Here is a 15,081-nt window from a genome sequence, read left to right on the forward strand (position 1 = left end):
GGGAGGAGGAACTCCTGGGTTCTAACCCCAGTTTAGGATTCAGATGCTGCTCGAAGAGCCAGCATTCCTCCTCTTTATGTTTCTCCTCCCTTCATGACTCCCCTCCATTGGAATGGGGCTGGGTGGTAAAAGGCAAAAGGGGAAATTTCATCAGGGGATATTTGGAACCCGGAAGAGGAAGGTGGAGTCATCTCAGGTTATCCCTTCCTATCTCAGTCCTGGGTAGGGGGGAGGGAGAATAAGCTTACAGCCAGATAGAAGGAGCTGGGTGTGGAAGGAAGCAGAGGGGTTTTCCTGCAGAATCGTGATAGATACGTAGATTTGGGTCCAGTGTTCTCTTTGGTTATTGCTTCTGGGAGCTGTGACCCAGAGGCCTGACTCTTCCTAGCCGTGGAATTGGGTAGGGATGAGACACAGGTGTGGTGCTGGATCGATTTGCCTCATGTCAGCTTGTTAAAAGCTAGTTCACCTAATGGCTAGTATGTTTGACTATTGTTTTTATGTCTGTATTGGTATCTTTTTATTTTGGGTTACCTAAGGATTTTAAAAAACCCATTTGGTTGAGGGCATTTCCTCTTGTGAATAAGTATTTATCATATTTGCAGCATTTGATGAATGATGACGTTATTTTTTGCCCTTGTGAGCATCTTTGTCTAGTATGACTGTTTTAAGGCTTTTAAGCCCATTTGTGGAAAGATAGTGGAATCCATTGCACTAAATTGGTATGCACTACCTAAAGGGATATAAGAATACCTAATAAAAGATAGTTTCAGGTGACGTGGCCTGTCGTTCAGTCCTAATCCTACTGCTCCCTGTTTTTCCAGGAGGTTCCTGGGGCCTGGCCCCCAGCACTATGAAGAGCCCTTGCTGAGGCCATGAGGGGTTATCATGGCGACCGAGGCAGCCATCCCCGCCCAGCCCGCTTTGCCGACCAGCAGCATATGGACGTGGGCCCCGCTGCCAGGGCTCCATACCTGCTGGGCTCCGGGGAGGCCTTCTCCACCGAGCCCCGCTTCTGTGCCCCAAGAGCTGGCCTGGGACACCTTTCTCCTGAAGGGCCCCTGAGCCTGAGTGAGGGACCAGCGACAGGCCCCGAGGGAGGGCCGGGAGGGGCTGGGGTTGGGGGGGGTAGCAGCACCTTCCCCAGGATGTACCCTGGCCAGGGCCCCTTCGACACCTGTGAAGACTGTGTGGGCCACCCACAGGGCAAGGGTGCCCCCCGCCTGCCTCCCACACTTCTGGACCAGTTTGAAAAGCAGTTGCCCGTTCAACAAGATGGCTTCCACACGCTGCCATACCAGCGAGGGCCAGCAGGGGCCGGGCCCGGGCCAGGGTCTGGCACTACCCCGGAGGCCCGCAGCGAGAGCCCCAGCCGCATCCGGCACCTGGTTCACTCTGTGCAGAAGCTGTTTGCCAAGTCCCACTCTCTGGAGGCGCCAGGGAAGCGGGACTATAATGGGCCCAAGGCTGAGGGCAGAGGTGGCTCCGGCGGAGACAGCTACCCTGGCCCGGGCTCTGGAGGCCTCCACACCTCCCACCACCACCATCACCACCACCACCACCACCACCAGTCCCGGCATGGCAAGAGGAGCAAGAGCAAGGACCGCAAGGGGGATGGACGGCAGCAGGCCAAGGCCGCGGGCTGGTGGAGCTCCGACGACAACTTGGACAGTGACAGCGGCTTCCTGGCCGGTGGGCGGCCCCCTGGAGAGCCTGGTGGTCCCTTCTGCCTGGAGGCTCCAGATGGGTCCTACCGGGACTTGAGCTTCAAGGGGCGCTCGGGCGGGTCGGAAGGCCGCTGTCTCGCCTGCACTGGCATGTCCATGTCACTGGACGGACAATCGGTCAAGCGGAGTGCCTGGCATACCATGATGGTCAGCCAGGGCCGGGATGGATACCCAGGGGCCGGGCCAGGCAAGGGGCTCCTGGGTCCGGAGGCCAAGGCCAAAGCCAGGACTTATCACTATCTGCAGGTGAGGCTTTGGTGGGGGTGGGGAACAGGGTCCCCAGCCCTCATCAATGTTGTCACCCAGGGAGCTGTGGAAAGGGTTGGGTGGGAGCCAGCTAGTCCCAGGATGGAGGGTCTGGAGGCAGGGAGGCTCTCCCTTGCCTCACTGTATTGCCTTGAGCCCCTTTGGGGACCTCAGTTTCCCTGTTTATGCAGTGAAGGGGCCCTTCTATTTTGATATTGTATGTCAGTGCCGGGAAGACTTTTCCTTTACCTGAGGTTTTGGACAAGCTGTGCTGGCCTCTGCCTCGTGAGGCTGGAGGCAGAATGAGGTTGAGAGTAGGCAGTGAACAGGACAGTGCTGTGCTCCCTGCCTGTAGCTTCCCCAAGATTGGAGATCAGCCGTTGGAAAGCAGTCCTCTTGCCCCTTAGGCCTTCTCCAGACCTCTTTTCTGCCCAAACCTGGGTGGTCCAGATATTGTTTGAATGTGAAGATCAGTTATTTCTAGAATGTGCCTCTGCTGGTGTTTGTCGTTCTGGGGAACCTGCAGCAGGACACCCGTGAGGCTGTGGAAGAGCCTGGGAGCCTGTCCCATGGGTTTCCCCAGGCTGAGCTTCACACAAGTCTGAGCTCCAGACACAGCAGCAGGCCAGGGCACACTGTCCCTGTCCTCTTCTACCAACTCTATAGTGTCTGCAGTTGAGGCTAAGAGCTCTGAACCCTTCTTCTTATGGAGCCTTCATCCATCTCTCACTGTCCCCTCTCCGTCTTCCTATTGAGATGGGGTCGGGGGCTCTTCTTGCCAGCAACCTCCCTCTTCTCTGCCTTACGCTCCCCTCTCATATCCCCTGACAGGCTTTCTTGAGCCCTGCTGTAGTTTTAGGAGGAAAAGTCTAGACAAGTCCTAGAAGTCCAGTAGACTTAGGGTTGTCCCCCAAACCCACGTTCCGCATAGTTCATCTGCGTCCATTCATTCAGTGAGCATTTCCTGGGTGCTGTGGATACAAAGATGAAGACACAGATGCTGCTTGGGAGGAGCTCACCACTTAAAGGTGGGATAGACAAGGCATCAGGTAGAATACACTGTGATGAGGCTGTGAGAGGAGAGAGCCATGGGAGCCTTGGGAGCCCAGAGGAGGCACCTCACCCACCTGGGTGATGGTGGCCAGAACAACTTCTAGGAAGAATGTCCCCTGAGCAGAATCTCAGTGGAGAATTTGGAGTTAGTTGAGTGCAGAAGTTCCAGGATTAAGGGTGTTCCAGGAAGAGACTACAGCACGTTCAAAGGTGTGGAGAGTTGAGCTTGCATGTGTCTCTGGGTGTCACTGGCCTTTTTGGTAAGTTGTTCACATGTTAGGGCTCTCCTGGGTAGGGAACTCACAAAAGCTCAAGGGAACAGATGGGGCCACAGTGGAAGCAGGAAGGGGTGGGAGACAGAAGGGGAGGTTGGAGACTTCTAGGATTCAGGACTTCTGGGTTGGCCTTGGATTGCCCCCTCCCTGGGAGAGAGGTTCTCTAAGCTGGGGATTGAAGGGTCCAGCAGAAAGGGTCGAGGACAGAACACCAACCCTTCTTCTCCCATCCCTGGAACCTTGCCACCACTCCGCTGCTCCCTGCTGCTTCTCCAGGGCTTCCCTCACCTCCCTGGGGGCTTCCTTTTTAACATGCAACTCACAGTGTCCTGCAGAGGAGCCAGCAGCTCCGCAGTGGCTATGGAGTGGGAGCCCTGCAGTGTGCAGAGCGTGCCTGGCTGTCCCATCTGCCTCCCTCTGCCTCTGTGGCTCCTCTCTGTAGAGTATGGGGAAGGGCAAGGATCGATCAGGGGCTGGGGTTCCAGGGAATCTTAGGACTGGAAAGTCTGAGCCTGTTTGGGGGAGAACAAGGGGCTGCAGGGACTCTCTAGACAGACTGGTGCCCCCCTGGCACAAAAGCAGGGGAAGCTGGCCACATCAGACCAGGTGTCTTTGTTGGATCCCCAGTCCTTTTGTTGAGACCTTGTTCCCCTACTGGATGCCAGCTCTCTCTCAGACTTCTTCCAGAATCCCTCTTTTCACTCAGAGCCCTTGTTCCTTTATGGAGCCTCGTCTCTTCCCTGCGTTCCCATCTTCTGATTGAGCCCAGCCCCACACCGAGCCCTGTCCGCCTCACCCCCTGAGGGCTCCTTCATGGGGCCCCATCCCATCCCTGTTCTTACACTGATCTCTGACCCCTCATTTAGTCCCACCCCAGAATCTCTATTCCTCTCCCGAGCCCTATGCTCTCCCTGAAGCCTGACCCCCACCCCATTTAACCTGTTCTTTTCAACAGGTGTTTTAAATCTTCGCTACCTGCCCTGGGCCCCTCCCGCATGCCTTCATTACACCTCATTCTTCACAGTGTAGGCCAACCATCCCAGACTCCCTCACCTTCCTGTCAGTGCACCTGGGGGCTCATCAAAATCTCCAGCCACCCTCATACCCTTCCTTCTTGGCTCAGAGGAGAAGCCAGGACCACCCATCCCAGCATGACGCCTCCACAGGGCTTGAGCCCATCTCTCTGGGATCCCCTCTGTCCATGAGCTGTCCCCCCTTCCTCCCCACATTTAAAGACTGTCTCTTTACTGACTCTTTCCCTCATCCTGCAAACATGCCCGAATCTCTCTCATCCTAAAAAAAAAATATTTTTCTTCAACCCCATACCCCTTTCCATCTCCCTCCTGTCTTCCCTTCATTTCCAAGTTCTTAGAGTGTAGACTCCACTACTTCACTTCCTTTCACTCTCCCCTTTACTGCAGTCTGACTTCCACACCCCTGTCCTCTAAAATGTCCTGGGAGTGGTCACCAATGGTCTCTTGAGAACTCTCCTTGAAAGGTACCTTTCAATGCTTATAACAATGGTCAACATTGGGCACTTACTCTGTGCTGGGCACTCTATATTGGCTCACTTATCTTTACCACCAATGCTGCGAAGTGGGCATAATTACCATCACCAGTTCACAGACGAGGAAACTGAGGCTTAGAGATTAATCAGTTTTGCTTAAGTTTACCCAGCTAGCAAGTGACGGGGCCAGAATTCGAACATGGTTCTAACTCCCTAGCCTGAATCACTAACCTCTGCACGCACTGTGGCATTTGACATTATCAACTCCTTCTATTCTGGAAATGTCTCCTGTTTCCATGACATGGCATTCTCCTGACTTCCCTCCCACCCTCTGCCCACTCTTTCTCAGGTGACTTCATAGGCTCCTCTCCCTTTCTTCGCAGTCCCCTTTTAAATGTCAGTGGATCCCTTCCCACCTCTCTTTCTTCTTTCCCCTGGGCTGTTTCATTCACTCCTGTGGACTCAGCTGCCACCCATGACTCCCCCATGTCTGCCTCCAGCCCAGATCTCTCCGCTGAACTCCAGAACCAAACGCCCAACCACCTGCTCCACAGTTCTCTGCCAACTCAAGATGCTCAACGCTGAACCTATCACCTTTTCCCCAAACCTGTTTCTCTGGGATTCTGTGGCTCAGTGAGCAGCAGCCCCATCCCCCCAGGTCCTCAGCCAGCAGGATCTCAGTCGTCATCGACTCCTCCCCACCCCCTCACCCCCCACGTCTAATCAGGCTCACTGATGCTCCTTAACACCTCTCATTTCCATCTCCTCTTCCCCCTCATTGTCATTGTCTTAATTTAAGCCTCATCATCTCTTGCCTGGATAACAGCATCAGCCTCTTAATTGGTCTCCCTCTCGCCACTTGAGCCCCTGCCCTGCTCCTGGCCCTCCACGATCCATCCTCTGTTTGGACTGTTGAAGTGCTCTTTCTGAAGCACAAATTGGTGTCACTCCCTCTGTGATTCTTCACAGAAGGGAGGCAGAAATTCAGAGGATTTGGGCTATAAGCAGTTAAGAGGATGAAGGAGAAGGAGGGGTGAAAGGTCACTGAGGTCAGGTGACGCTTTAGAGGGGTGAGGTTGACATAGGTCACTTTGGCCTCTGAGCTTCAGCCTCTTGGCACCTGGCATGTCAGCTCCTAGACTCTCTAGGTGGTCCTCAGTTAAGGAGCAAAAGGCACATGGGGGATGATGAGGCATCTCCTGTAGCGGAGACCTCACCTGCTCTGCCTCTGCACATTCCTGAACGCGGCCTGCTTGAGCCAGGGCTGAGTGTCTCCCACTGGCAGTGGAGAATGTGGGTCCCCACTTCCAGATTCAGCAGGGACTTGTCTGAAAGATAGAGGCCCCTTGTCCCTGCAGGTGCCGCAAGATGACTGGGGGGGTTACCCCACTGGGGGCAAGGACGGGGAGATCCCCTGCCGCAGGATGCGGAGCGGCAGCTACATCAAAGCCATGGGGGATGAGGAGAGTGGAGACTCAGATGGCAGCCCCAAGACATCTCCCAAAGCGGTCGCCCGGCGCTTCACCACCCGCCGCTCCTCCAGCGTGGACCAGGCCCGGATCAAGTAAGGACAGGGAGAGCTGGGGTGGGGGTGGGGTGTAGGATGCTGATCCTGGGTGCCTGTAGGAGACGTGCGTAGAGTGGGTACCAGTCAGGTTCCCTGCTTAGGGTTCAATTGGGCAGTCTTGCTCTGCCCCATATAAAGAGGGGGTGCCTGTGATAACCCCTATCTGAATGTCTCTTTGGCAGAATCCCTTTACCCAGGAGCCTCCTGGGGATCTCTGGGATTTCTGAGGGTTAGACCTGCTCAGGGGCCTCAGTGCTCTCATTCCCCTCCCCCACCTCCTAGCAGACCCCCATTCTGAATCTGGAATTTTGACCTTTCCCAGCTGCTGTGTCCCACCCAGGATCCACCCCCGGAGCTCCATCCCTGGCTATAGCCGTTCCCTCACCACCGGACAGGTAGGGAGAGGCCCAGCATGCTGGAAGGAAAGGGTGGGAAGGGGGATTCAGTCCCACGCTCAGCCTAGGCCTTAAAATCAGGAATCTGCCCATGGAGAGAGAACAGGTCTGGTTCTGGGGAGCTGGGAAGCCTGCCTTGGGACTCCTGGAGCTGACTCAGACTGAGGATCTCAGAGAGTCACATCCTTAAAAACCACGAAGCATCCTCAAAGTGATGAACTTGTAACGGCAGCGTCAGTTCTCTGAGGTTCCCCAGCCCTTTCGTGGCCTGATTGCTCCCAACCCACCCCATGTAAAAGGCAAGATTGAGCATATAGACTGGAGATAGGCAGAACTGCAGTCTCAGAGATGATCAGGGCTTGAGTTCTTTCCCCTCCACTCCACCCTGGGGCACACTGGCAAGATACCTCCCTCTCAACGCCTCTGTTGGCTCATCTTTTTTTTAATGTAATTTATTTATTTTTGGCTGTGCTGGGTCTTTGTTGTGGTGCGCGGGCTTCTCATCGTGGTGGCTTCTCTTGTTGCGGAGCACGGGCTCTAGATGCGCGGGCTTCAGTAGTTGCGGCACGCAGGCTCAGTAGTTGTGGCGCATGGGCTTAGTTGCTCCGCGGCATGTGGAATCTTCCCGGACCAGGGCTCGACCCTGTGTCCCCTGCATTGGTAGGCGGATTCTTAACCACTGCGCCACCAGGGAAGCCAAGCCCCTGTTGGCTCATCTTTGAAATGACAATTGTAATGATGATTATCTCACAGGGGTTTTGTGAGTTCAGTGAGAAAATATATGCAAACACAAGGTACCTGGCCCCACACTGGTATTTTACAAGTGTGAGTTCTACCTAAGTGTAGACTTTACCCTTAACTAAAGGAGGCAGTGCAGTTTAGTAATTAAATGCATGAGGTGGGTTTGAATTCCAGCTCAGCTACTTACCAGCTGAGTGACCTGGGGCAAGATACTTGACTTTTTTGAGCCCCACTCTCCCTATTTAAAAATAGGCATCATAATAGTGTTCTTGGCACACAGCCAGCACTCAATAAAGGTTAGCTATTTTTACTGTTTGCTGGGCAAAAAAAGCAATGCAAAGACCGTCCTGGTTGGCTCCCATGGTTTTGCTGCTGCAGTCTCTCAGCATTTCTTTGTTACATTTCCTGAATCAGGGAATCTGATTGGCACAGCCATCTTTTCACAGAAGACCATTCTATGTTGCTAAACCCACTAGTTAATGCTCAGACCTTGTTTTACTTGATCCATCAGCAACATCTAACGCAGCTGATGACTCTCTCCTTCCTGAAACACTTTTCTCAGTTGGCTTGAGGACACCACACCTTTTAGGTTCTTCTGCCTTCTCTCTCTGGTTGCCTATTCTTAGTCTGTGTCACTGGTGCCCGCAAACTCTTCAGGATCTGAACACTGGAGTTTTCCAGGGCTTAGTTCCTGGACTTCTTCCTACACTCACTCTTTGGGTGAGCTCATCCAGGCTCATGGCTTTGAATATTATTGAAAGCCTGATGACTCCCAAATGTCTATCACCAGCCCACATTCTCCCATAAATGCATATATATCTGTGTGTTGAAATCTCACATGGATGTTGAGTAGACATCTCAAACTTAAGATGTTCAAAACCAAACTGCTGGTACCCTTTTCTCCCTCCTCAAATTTCCTACTCCATCCAATGTCTTCTCCATTTCAGATAATGGCAATTTTATTATTCCAGGAGCTCTGATCTAAAACACTGAAGTCAGTCTGGACTCCTTTCTCTCTCACACATCCCATGTCCAACCCTTCAGCAAATCCTGTCGGTCCCACCTTCAAAGTATTTCCAGGATCCAGTCACTCCTCACCATCTCCACTGCCAGCACGTCAGTGCAAGTCACCATGTTCTTCTGTCTAGACTGTTGCACTGTTTTCTAGTTGATCTCTTGCACTTGTCCTTGCTCCACTTCATTCTCTCATAATACGGCCAGAGTGATCATTTAAGAATAAAATTGCATTCAATCAAGACCTTGCTCAGGGGAATAGTCAAACACTGTACTATGATGTATAAGGCCCTGCACGATCTGGCCCTTTGCTACCTCTGAGTTCCTGTTCTAACACTGTTCCCATCCCACACCCACTCCAGCCACACTGGTCTCCTTGCTGCACCTCCGACACCACACGTGTGCTTCAGCCTTAGGTCCTTTGCTGCTACCTCTGCCTGGATCTCTCCTTCCCAGATACTCCCATGGAGTGCTCCCTCGCTTCTTTCAGGTCTTTACCCAAACGTTCTAAATTTTAATTTTAACCCCCCTCAACATTTCCTGTTTCCCTTCTCTGTTCTTCTCCTTTTCCTCTTCCTCCCCCCCCGCCACTTCTTCTTTTCATCACTTTACACTATCTAACATCATGTATACTTTACATATTTTTCCAGGGGGGCATGGTTTATAACCCCTGATTTACAGAAGAGGAAATTTACAGGTTTAATGAACTAGCGACGTCACTCTATTATCTTTATCACTTTTTGCCCTTCTAGTATTTTCCTAGAACATCTTTTCCTATATTTTACTTTAAAGCTTTTTGTCTCTTTATGTTTTAGGTGTGTCTTTTGTAAGTAGTTTATAGCTATATTTTATTTTATATCCATTCTGACAATTGTTTGAGAGTTTAGTACATTTATATTTATTGTGATTTCTGATATGCTTGGATTCATTTCTGTCATCTTATTTTGTGCCCATCTATTTATCCTGCCTTTTGGGTGATGCTTTTCTACTCCTTTGCTGCCTTCTTTTGGATCAATTGGATTTTCTTCATTTTTCTCTTCACCAAATCCCACACTGATTTGGCAGTTATATGTACTAATTTCATTATTTTTGTGGTTATTCTTATACTTTCAGGTGCATATTTGACTTAGCAAAGTCTCAGATTGTCTTAGATTGACAATTACTTCTACCCTTCTTCTGAACAATGTAAAGACCTTAGGACGCTTTACTTTTGATCACCTCTTCCCTTCTTACATGTACCAGTTGCCCAGTATTTTAGTCCCACCTTTTTTTTTACCTCTCTCAGTTAGTCTTTATTATTGTTATTAAATTTTATACTACCAATACTTGATTAGTAGTCTTACTAATACTTCACATTTTCACCTTTCCCCCCTCACTATACCTTCTTACATTTCATTTCTTCCTCTTAAAGTTAATTCTTTAGTAACTTTTTTCAGTGAGTGTCTGTTAGTGGCAAATTCTGCCTTTAACCAAAAATGTCATTTACTCTCACTATTTTATATAATTTAGCTTATTACAGAATTTTAGGTCAACATTTATTTTCTCTCAGTGTTTTGATGATACTCCTCTGTCATCTGTTCTGTTGTTGCTGTGGGGAAGTCTACTATCAATCTAATAGTCTTTCTTGGTTATTTTCATTTCTCTCGGATTGTTGTCAAAATTTTGCCCTTGATTTTGGTGTCCTACAGTTTCACTATGATGTGTGTGTGTGTGTGTGTGTGGGGGGGGTGTTCCCTGAATCTGAGGATTCATGTCTTTCATCAAATCTGGAAAATTCTGTCATGGTTACTGTTTGCTGGTACATCTTTTTCCTTCTTTTTACTTTCTATCTACTTGCTTTTTTATCCAGTCTGAAAATCTCTGCCTTTTGAATGGCGGTGTTTTGTCTACTCACATTTAATGTGGTTATTGATATGGTTGGATTGTCTCATGTCATTTTTGTTCCTCTGTTCTTCCTTTACTACCTTCTTTTGTATTAAATACTTTGTGTACCATTTTAATTTCTTTTCGTTAATTCCTTTTTACTGTATTATTCAAGTTATTAGTGGTTGCACTAGAAATTACAATGTGTATCTTAACTATTAAAATCTAATTGATTTTGGTAAAATACAGAAGCATTGCTCTAATATATCTCCTTTCTCCCTTTTCTGTGCTATTATTGTCATATGTATTACCTATACCTGTGTTATAAACCTAAAAATTATTATAAACCAATAATAGTATTATAATAATTGCTTTGCTTACGTCTTTTAAAGAAGTTGAGAGAAAAAAATGTGAAAAATATATTTATAGACCTATTTATATTTACTCACATATTTACCATTTCTGGTGCTCCTCATTTCTTCCTGTGGATTTGAGTTACTACTGGTTGTCACTTCCTTTTAACCTGAAGAACTTCCATTAGTATTTCATGTAAGATAGTTCTGCTGGCAATAATTTCTTCAGTCTGTATTTATTTGGAAATGTCTTTATTTTTACTTCATTTTATGAAGGATAGTTTTGCTGGATATAGAATTCCTGGTTGACAGTTTTTTTCTTTTAGCACTTTCACCATACCATTCCACTGCCTTTGGTGTTCATTGTTTCTGATGAAAAGCCAGTTTTTAATCATATTTTTTTTTGTATGCAATGAATTGTTTTTCTCTTGTTGCTGTTAAGATTTTCTTTTTGTCTTTCAACATTTTGACTGTAATGTGTCTGGGTGTGGATCTCTTTATGTTTAACCTACTTTGGATTCATTGAGTTTCTTTGATCTGTAGATTAATGTTTTTCATCAAATTTGGAAAGTTTGGGGCCATTATTTTTTCAAATACTTTTTCTTCCTCTTTCTCTCTCTCTTCTTCTGGGACTCCCATTACATGCATACTGATATACTTGATGTTGTTCCATAGGTCTCTGAGGCACTGTTCATTTCTATTCAGTCATTTTCCCCATTCAGTTCTTTATACTGGATAATCTGTACTCATCTATCTTCAAGTTTACTGATCACTTTTTATGCTGAGCCCTTCTGGTGAATTTTTAATTTCAGTTATTGTACTTTTCAGCTCTAGAATTTCCATTTGATTCTTTTCTTGTTCTTTTTAAAAACTAATTAATTAATTAATTTTTGGCTGCCACTTTTGGCTGGTTGGGTCTGTGTTGCTGTGTGAGGGCTTTCTCTAGTTGCGGCGAGCGGGGGCTACTCTTCATTGAGGTGTGTGGGCTTTTCATTGTGGTGGCTTTTCTTTGTTGCGGAACAGGGGCTCTAGGCTCATGGGCTTCAATAGTTGTGGCACGCGGGCTCTAGAGTGCAGGCTTAGTAGTTGTGGTGCATGGGCTTAGTTGCTCTGCAGCATGTGGGAGCTTCCCAGACCAGGGCTTGAACCCATGTCCCCTGCATTGTCAGGCGGATTCTTAACCACTGAGCCACCAGGGAAGTTCTTTTCTTGTTCCTTTAAAAAAAATTCTCTTTGTTGTGATTTTCTATTAATGCTGTCACTGTTGTCATAGTTTCCTTTAAATATTTAAACATGCTTTCCTTTAGTTCTTTGAACATTCTTATAATAGCTGCTTTGTAGTCTTTGTCTGATAAATCAAATGTTTGGGGACATTCACATTTTCTCGTTTATTTACATGTGTCACAGATTTTTTGGTTGAATACTGAACATTTTAGATAATGTATTGTAGCGACTCTGGATTCTTATTTTACCTCTTGAAGATTGTTATTGCTTTGCTTGTTTGTTTGTTAATCCCTGGGCTAAATCTGTGAAATCTATCTATGATTCCAGATGCAGCCTCTGATTTCTCCACTAATTTTTTTTCTTTCTTGTTTTTATTTTAAAGCCTGGTTTCCTAGGGGTTGACCCTGTCTCTGCATAGCTTAATGTCCAGCCAGAGATTGATCAGAGGTTGTGCTCAAAAACTTCAAGCCCGTAAGACTTCTTCTCTCTCCTTTTATGGTTCTGTGTGTGATCTGGGGAGTACAAACACTGTGCTGTTTTCAAGCCGTCTCTGGCTTTTACTTTTCACCAGGCTCTCTTGCATTTCTTCTGCACGTATGCACAGGCTCCATTGGCAAAGGATATGTGGGTGGGCTCAAGGCCTCTCTGATCTCTGTTGTACATGCACCCAGCCTCTAGTTAATCCAGACTATGTGAAGAGCTTATCAAACTCTCTGTGGCTGTCTTAGCCCCTGGAACTCCCCATCAAATCCCTGTCTAGTCTGACAGTCCCATTGCTTGCCCCCAAACAGTGCTGAAACCTCAGCCTGGCAGTGCTGCTGGTTATTCCTATCCTTGACACTATAACAGACAATGCTCAAAATTAAGTGAGCTCCCTTTGTTAGTTGCAGTGAAGCAGCTGGTTTTCATAACCTGGCCCACCCTTTTTGAACTATTGCAACAGACAGAGCTGGGAGCTTGGGTAATGGGAGCAGCCTCAGGCAAGGACACCACAGACTCATGCTGTCCTTACCCAAAGTTCAGTAGTTTTCATGAACGTGTTTCTTTGCTGTATACCTTTGATTGATTTTCAGAGTGATAAAATGGTTGTTTTTGACAGTTTTGTGCAGCTTTATAGTTGTCTTGGGGGATAGGATTTGGTATCCTCACTCTGTTGTGTCTGAAGTCAGAAGTCTGGAAAATTCTCAGTGACTATTATTAACCCTTTGAATATCGCCTCTTCTACATTTTATCGAGTCCCCCCTCTAGAACTCTTATTTGTTGTATTTGGGGCCTTTTTATTCTCTCCTTCGTATTTTCCATCTCTTTACCTCTCTATGTTGCCTTCTAGGTAAGTTCCTCAGATATTATTCACTATTCACTGGTTCACTATTTTTCTCTTCAATTGTGTTTCATTTACTCATTAGTTGTGTTTTAAATTTCCCCCTTTGCCCCCTAGAAATCTGATTTAGTCCCTTTTCAAATCTTTCTGGTTTTTTCAAAACTTTTATTTTGGCCGCACCATGTGGCACGTGGGATCTTAGCTCCCTGACCAGGAATCAAATCTGTGCCCCCTGCAGTGGAAGCGTGGAGTCTTAACCACTGGGCCGCTAGGAAAGTCCCTCAAAGCTTTTATTCTATCCTTATGTTTTCAGTTTTATTTATCTTTTAAGTTTTAGAAAATTTAAACATTGTTTAAAAGCTATTCTGTTTTAGCTAAGGTAACACTAGCTGCAGTAACCGATAAACCTTGAATTCTCAACGGCTTCACTCAGTAGAAGTTTAGTTCTTGTTTATGTCACTGTCTGCATTAGTGATCTATTGCTGCATAATAAATTACCCCAAAACATAGAGTCTTAAACAAAAAATATTTATTATCTCACAATTTCTGTGGGTCAGGAATCCAAGCACAGCTTAGCTGGGTGCCGCATGGATCAGATGTCTCACAGGCTTCATCAAGGTGTTGGCCAAGGCTGCAGTCATCTCAAGGCTTGCTTAGAGGAAGATCCCCTTCCACACTCACATGGCTGTCAGCAGGCTTCAGATCCTTGATGTGTGGGACTCACCATATGGCTCACAACATAACACAATTCAAACATAACAACTTGCTTCCCCCAGAGCAAAGACTCCGAGAGAGAGGTGGTGAGAGAAAGTGTCCAACATGGAAGCCTCAGTGTTTTTTGTAATCTAATCTCAAAAGTGACATGCCATTGTATCTGCCATATTCTGTTCATTAGAAGTGGACCAGTAGGTCTAATCTGCACTCAAGAGGAGGGCACTATGCAAGGATGTGAATGCCAGGAGGTGAAGATGATTAGGAGCTGTGTCAGAGGTTGTCTACCACACAGTTTAATATGAGCTCATCTTCAATGTAGCTTTATCTTTGAGAACCCTCATCAGCCTGGGTTAGGAGTGGGTCCCCCAGAAAAGATTTTTAATTAATTAATTAATATATTTTAACATCTTTATTAGAGTATAACTGCTTTACAATGATGTGTTAATTTCTGCTTTATAACACAGTGAATCAGCAATACATATACATATATCCCCCTATCTCCTCCCTCTTGCATCTCCCTCTCACCCTCCTGATCCCACCCCTTTAGGGTGGTCACAAAGCACTGAGCTGATCTCCCTGTGCTATGCGGCTGCTTCCCACTAGCCATCTATTTTACATTTGGTAGTATATATAAGTCCATGCCATTCTCTCACTTCGTCCCAGCTTACCCATCCCCCTCCCCGTGTCTTTAAGTCCATTCTCTACATCTGCATCTTTATTCCTGTCCTACCCCTAGGTTCTTCAGAACCATTCAGAAAATATTTTTAAATTGCTTCTGTTCAACTATTCTCGGTCTGGGACCTTTTTATGTTAATTTTTAATTTGGGGGGCGTCTGGCCCATGCAGACACTGAAGGCTGGGTCTGTGTGAAGACTAGCTTGTGGGTATAAATTCTTAGGAGATTTATCATCTTTCCCCTCTCCCCAGTGCCTAGACTACAGACTAGCTCCCTTGTCATCAGTCTGTGTTGATAATTGATTTTTCTAGTTTGTCTTTTCATCAAAGCTTTCCCCTTTCCTACTTTTATGCAGGTTCCCATTTCCAATTCCACGCATCGTGTGGGCCCAAGTGGGTGTTAAAA

The 15,081-nt window shown here is 47.2% G+C and overlaps 1 protein-coding gene across 4 annotated transcripts in view; it reads left to right on the top strand.

Moving 5' to 3' along the window:
* The window catches only part of DLGAP3 (DLG associated protein 3), a 66,591-nt gene that overhangs the window by 22,970 nt on the left and 28,540 nt on the right, over window positions 1-15,081 (top strand). For 3 of the 4 annotated variants that reach the window (XM_004266485.4, XM_049695390.1, XM_033422208.2), the window contains exons 3-5: window positions 825-1,973; window positions 6,167-6,372; window positions 6,698-6,770. In XM_004266485.4, the coding sequence (XP_004266533.1) occupies window positions 876-1,973; window positions 6,167-6,372; window positions 6,698-6,770 (1,377 nt within the window). In that variant the 5' untranslated portion in view covers window positions 825-875. The remainder of the gene's footprint in view (window positions 1-824; window positions 1,974-6,166; window positions 6,373-6,697; window positions 6,771-15,081) is intronic. The other variant, XM_049695429.1, reaches the window with a different exon arrangement.

Source organism: Orcinus orca, chromosome 1 (assembly GCF_937001465.1).
Source record: "Orcinus orca chromosome 1, mOrcOrc1.1, whole genome shotgun sequence".
In the NCBI taxonomy this organism is placed as follows: Eukaryota; Metazoa; Chordata; class Mammalia; order Artiodactyla; family Delphinidae; genus Orcinus; species Orcinus orca.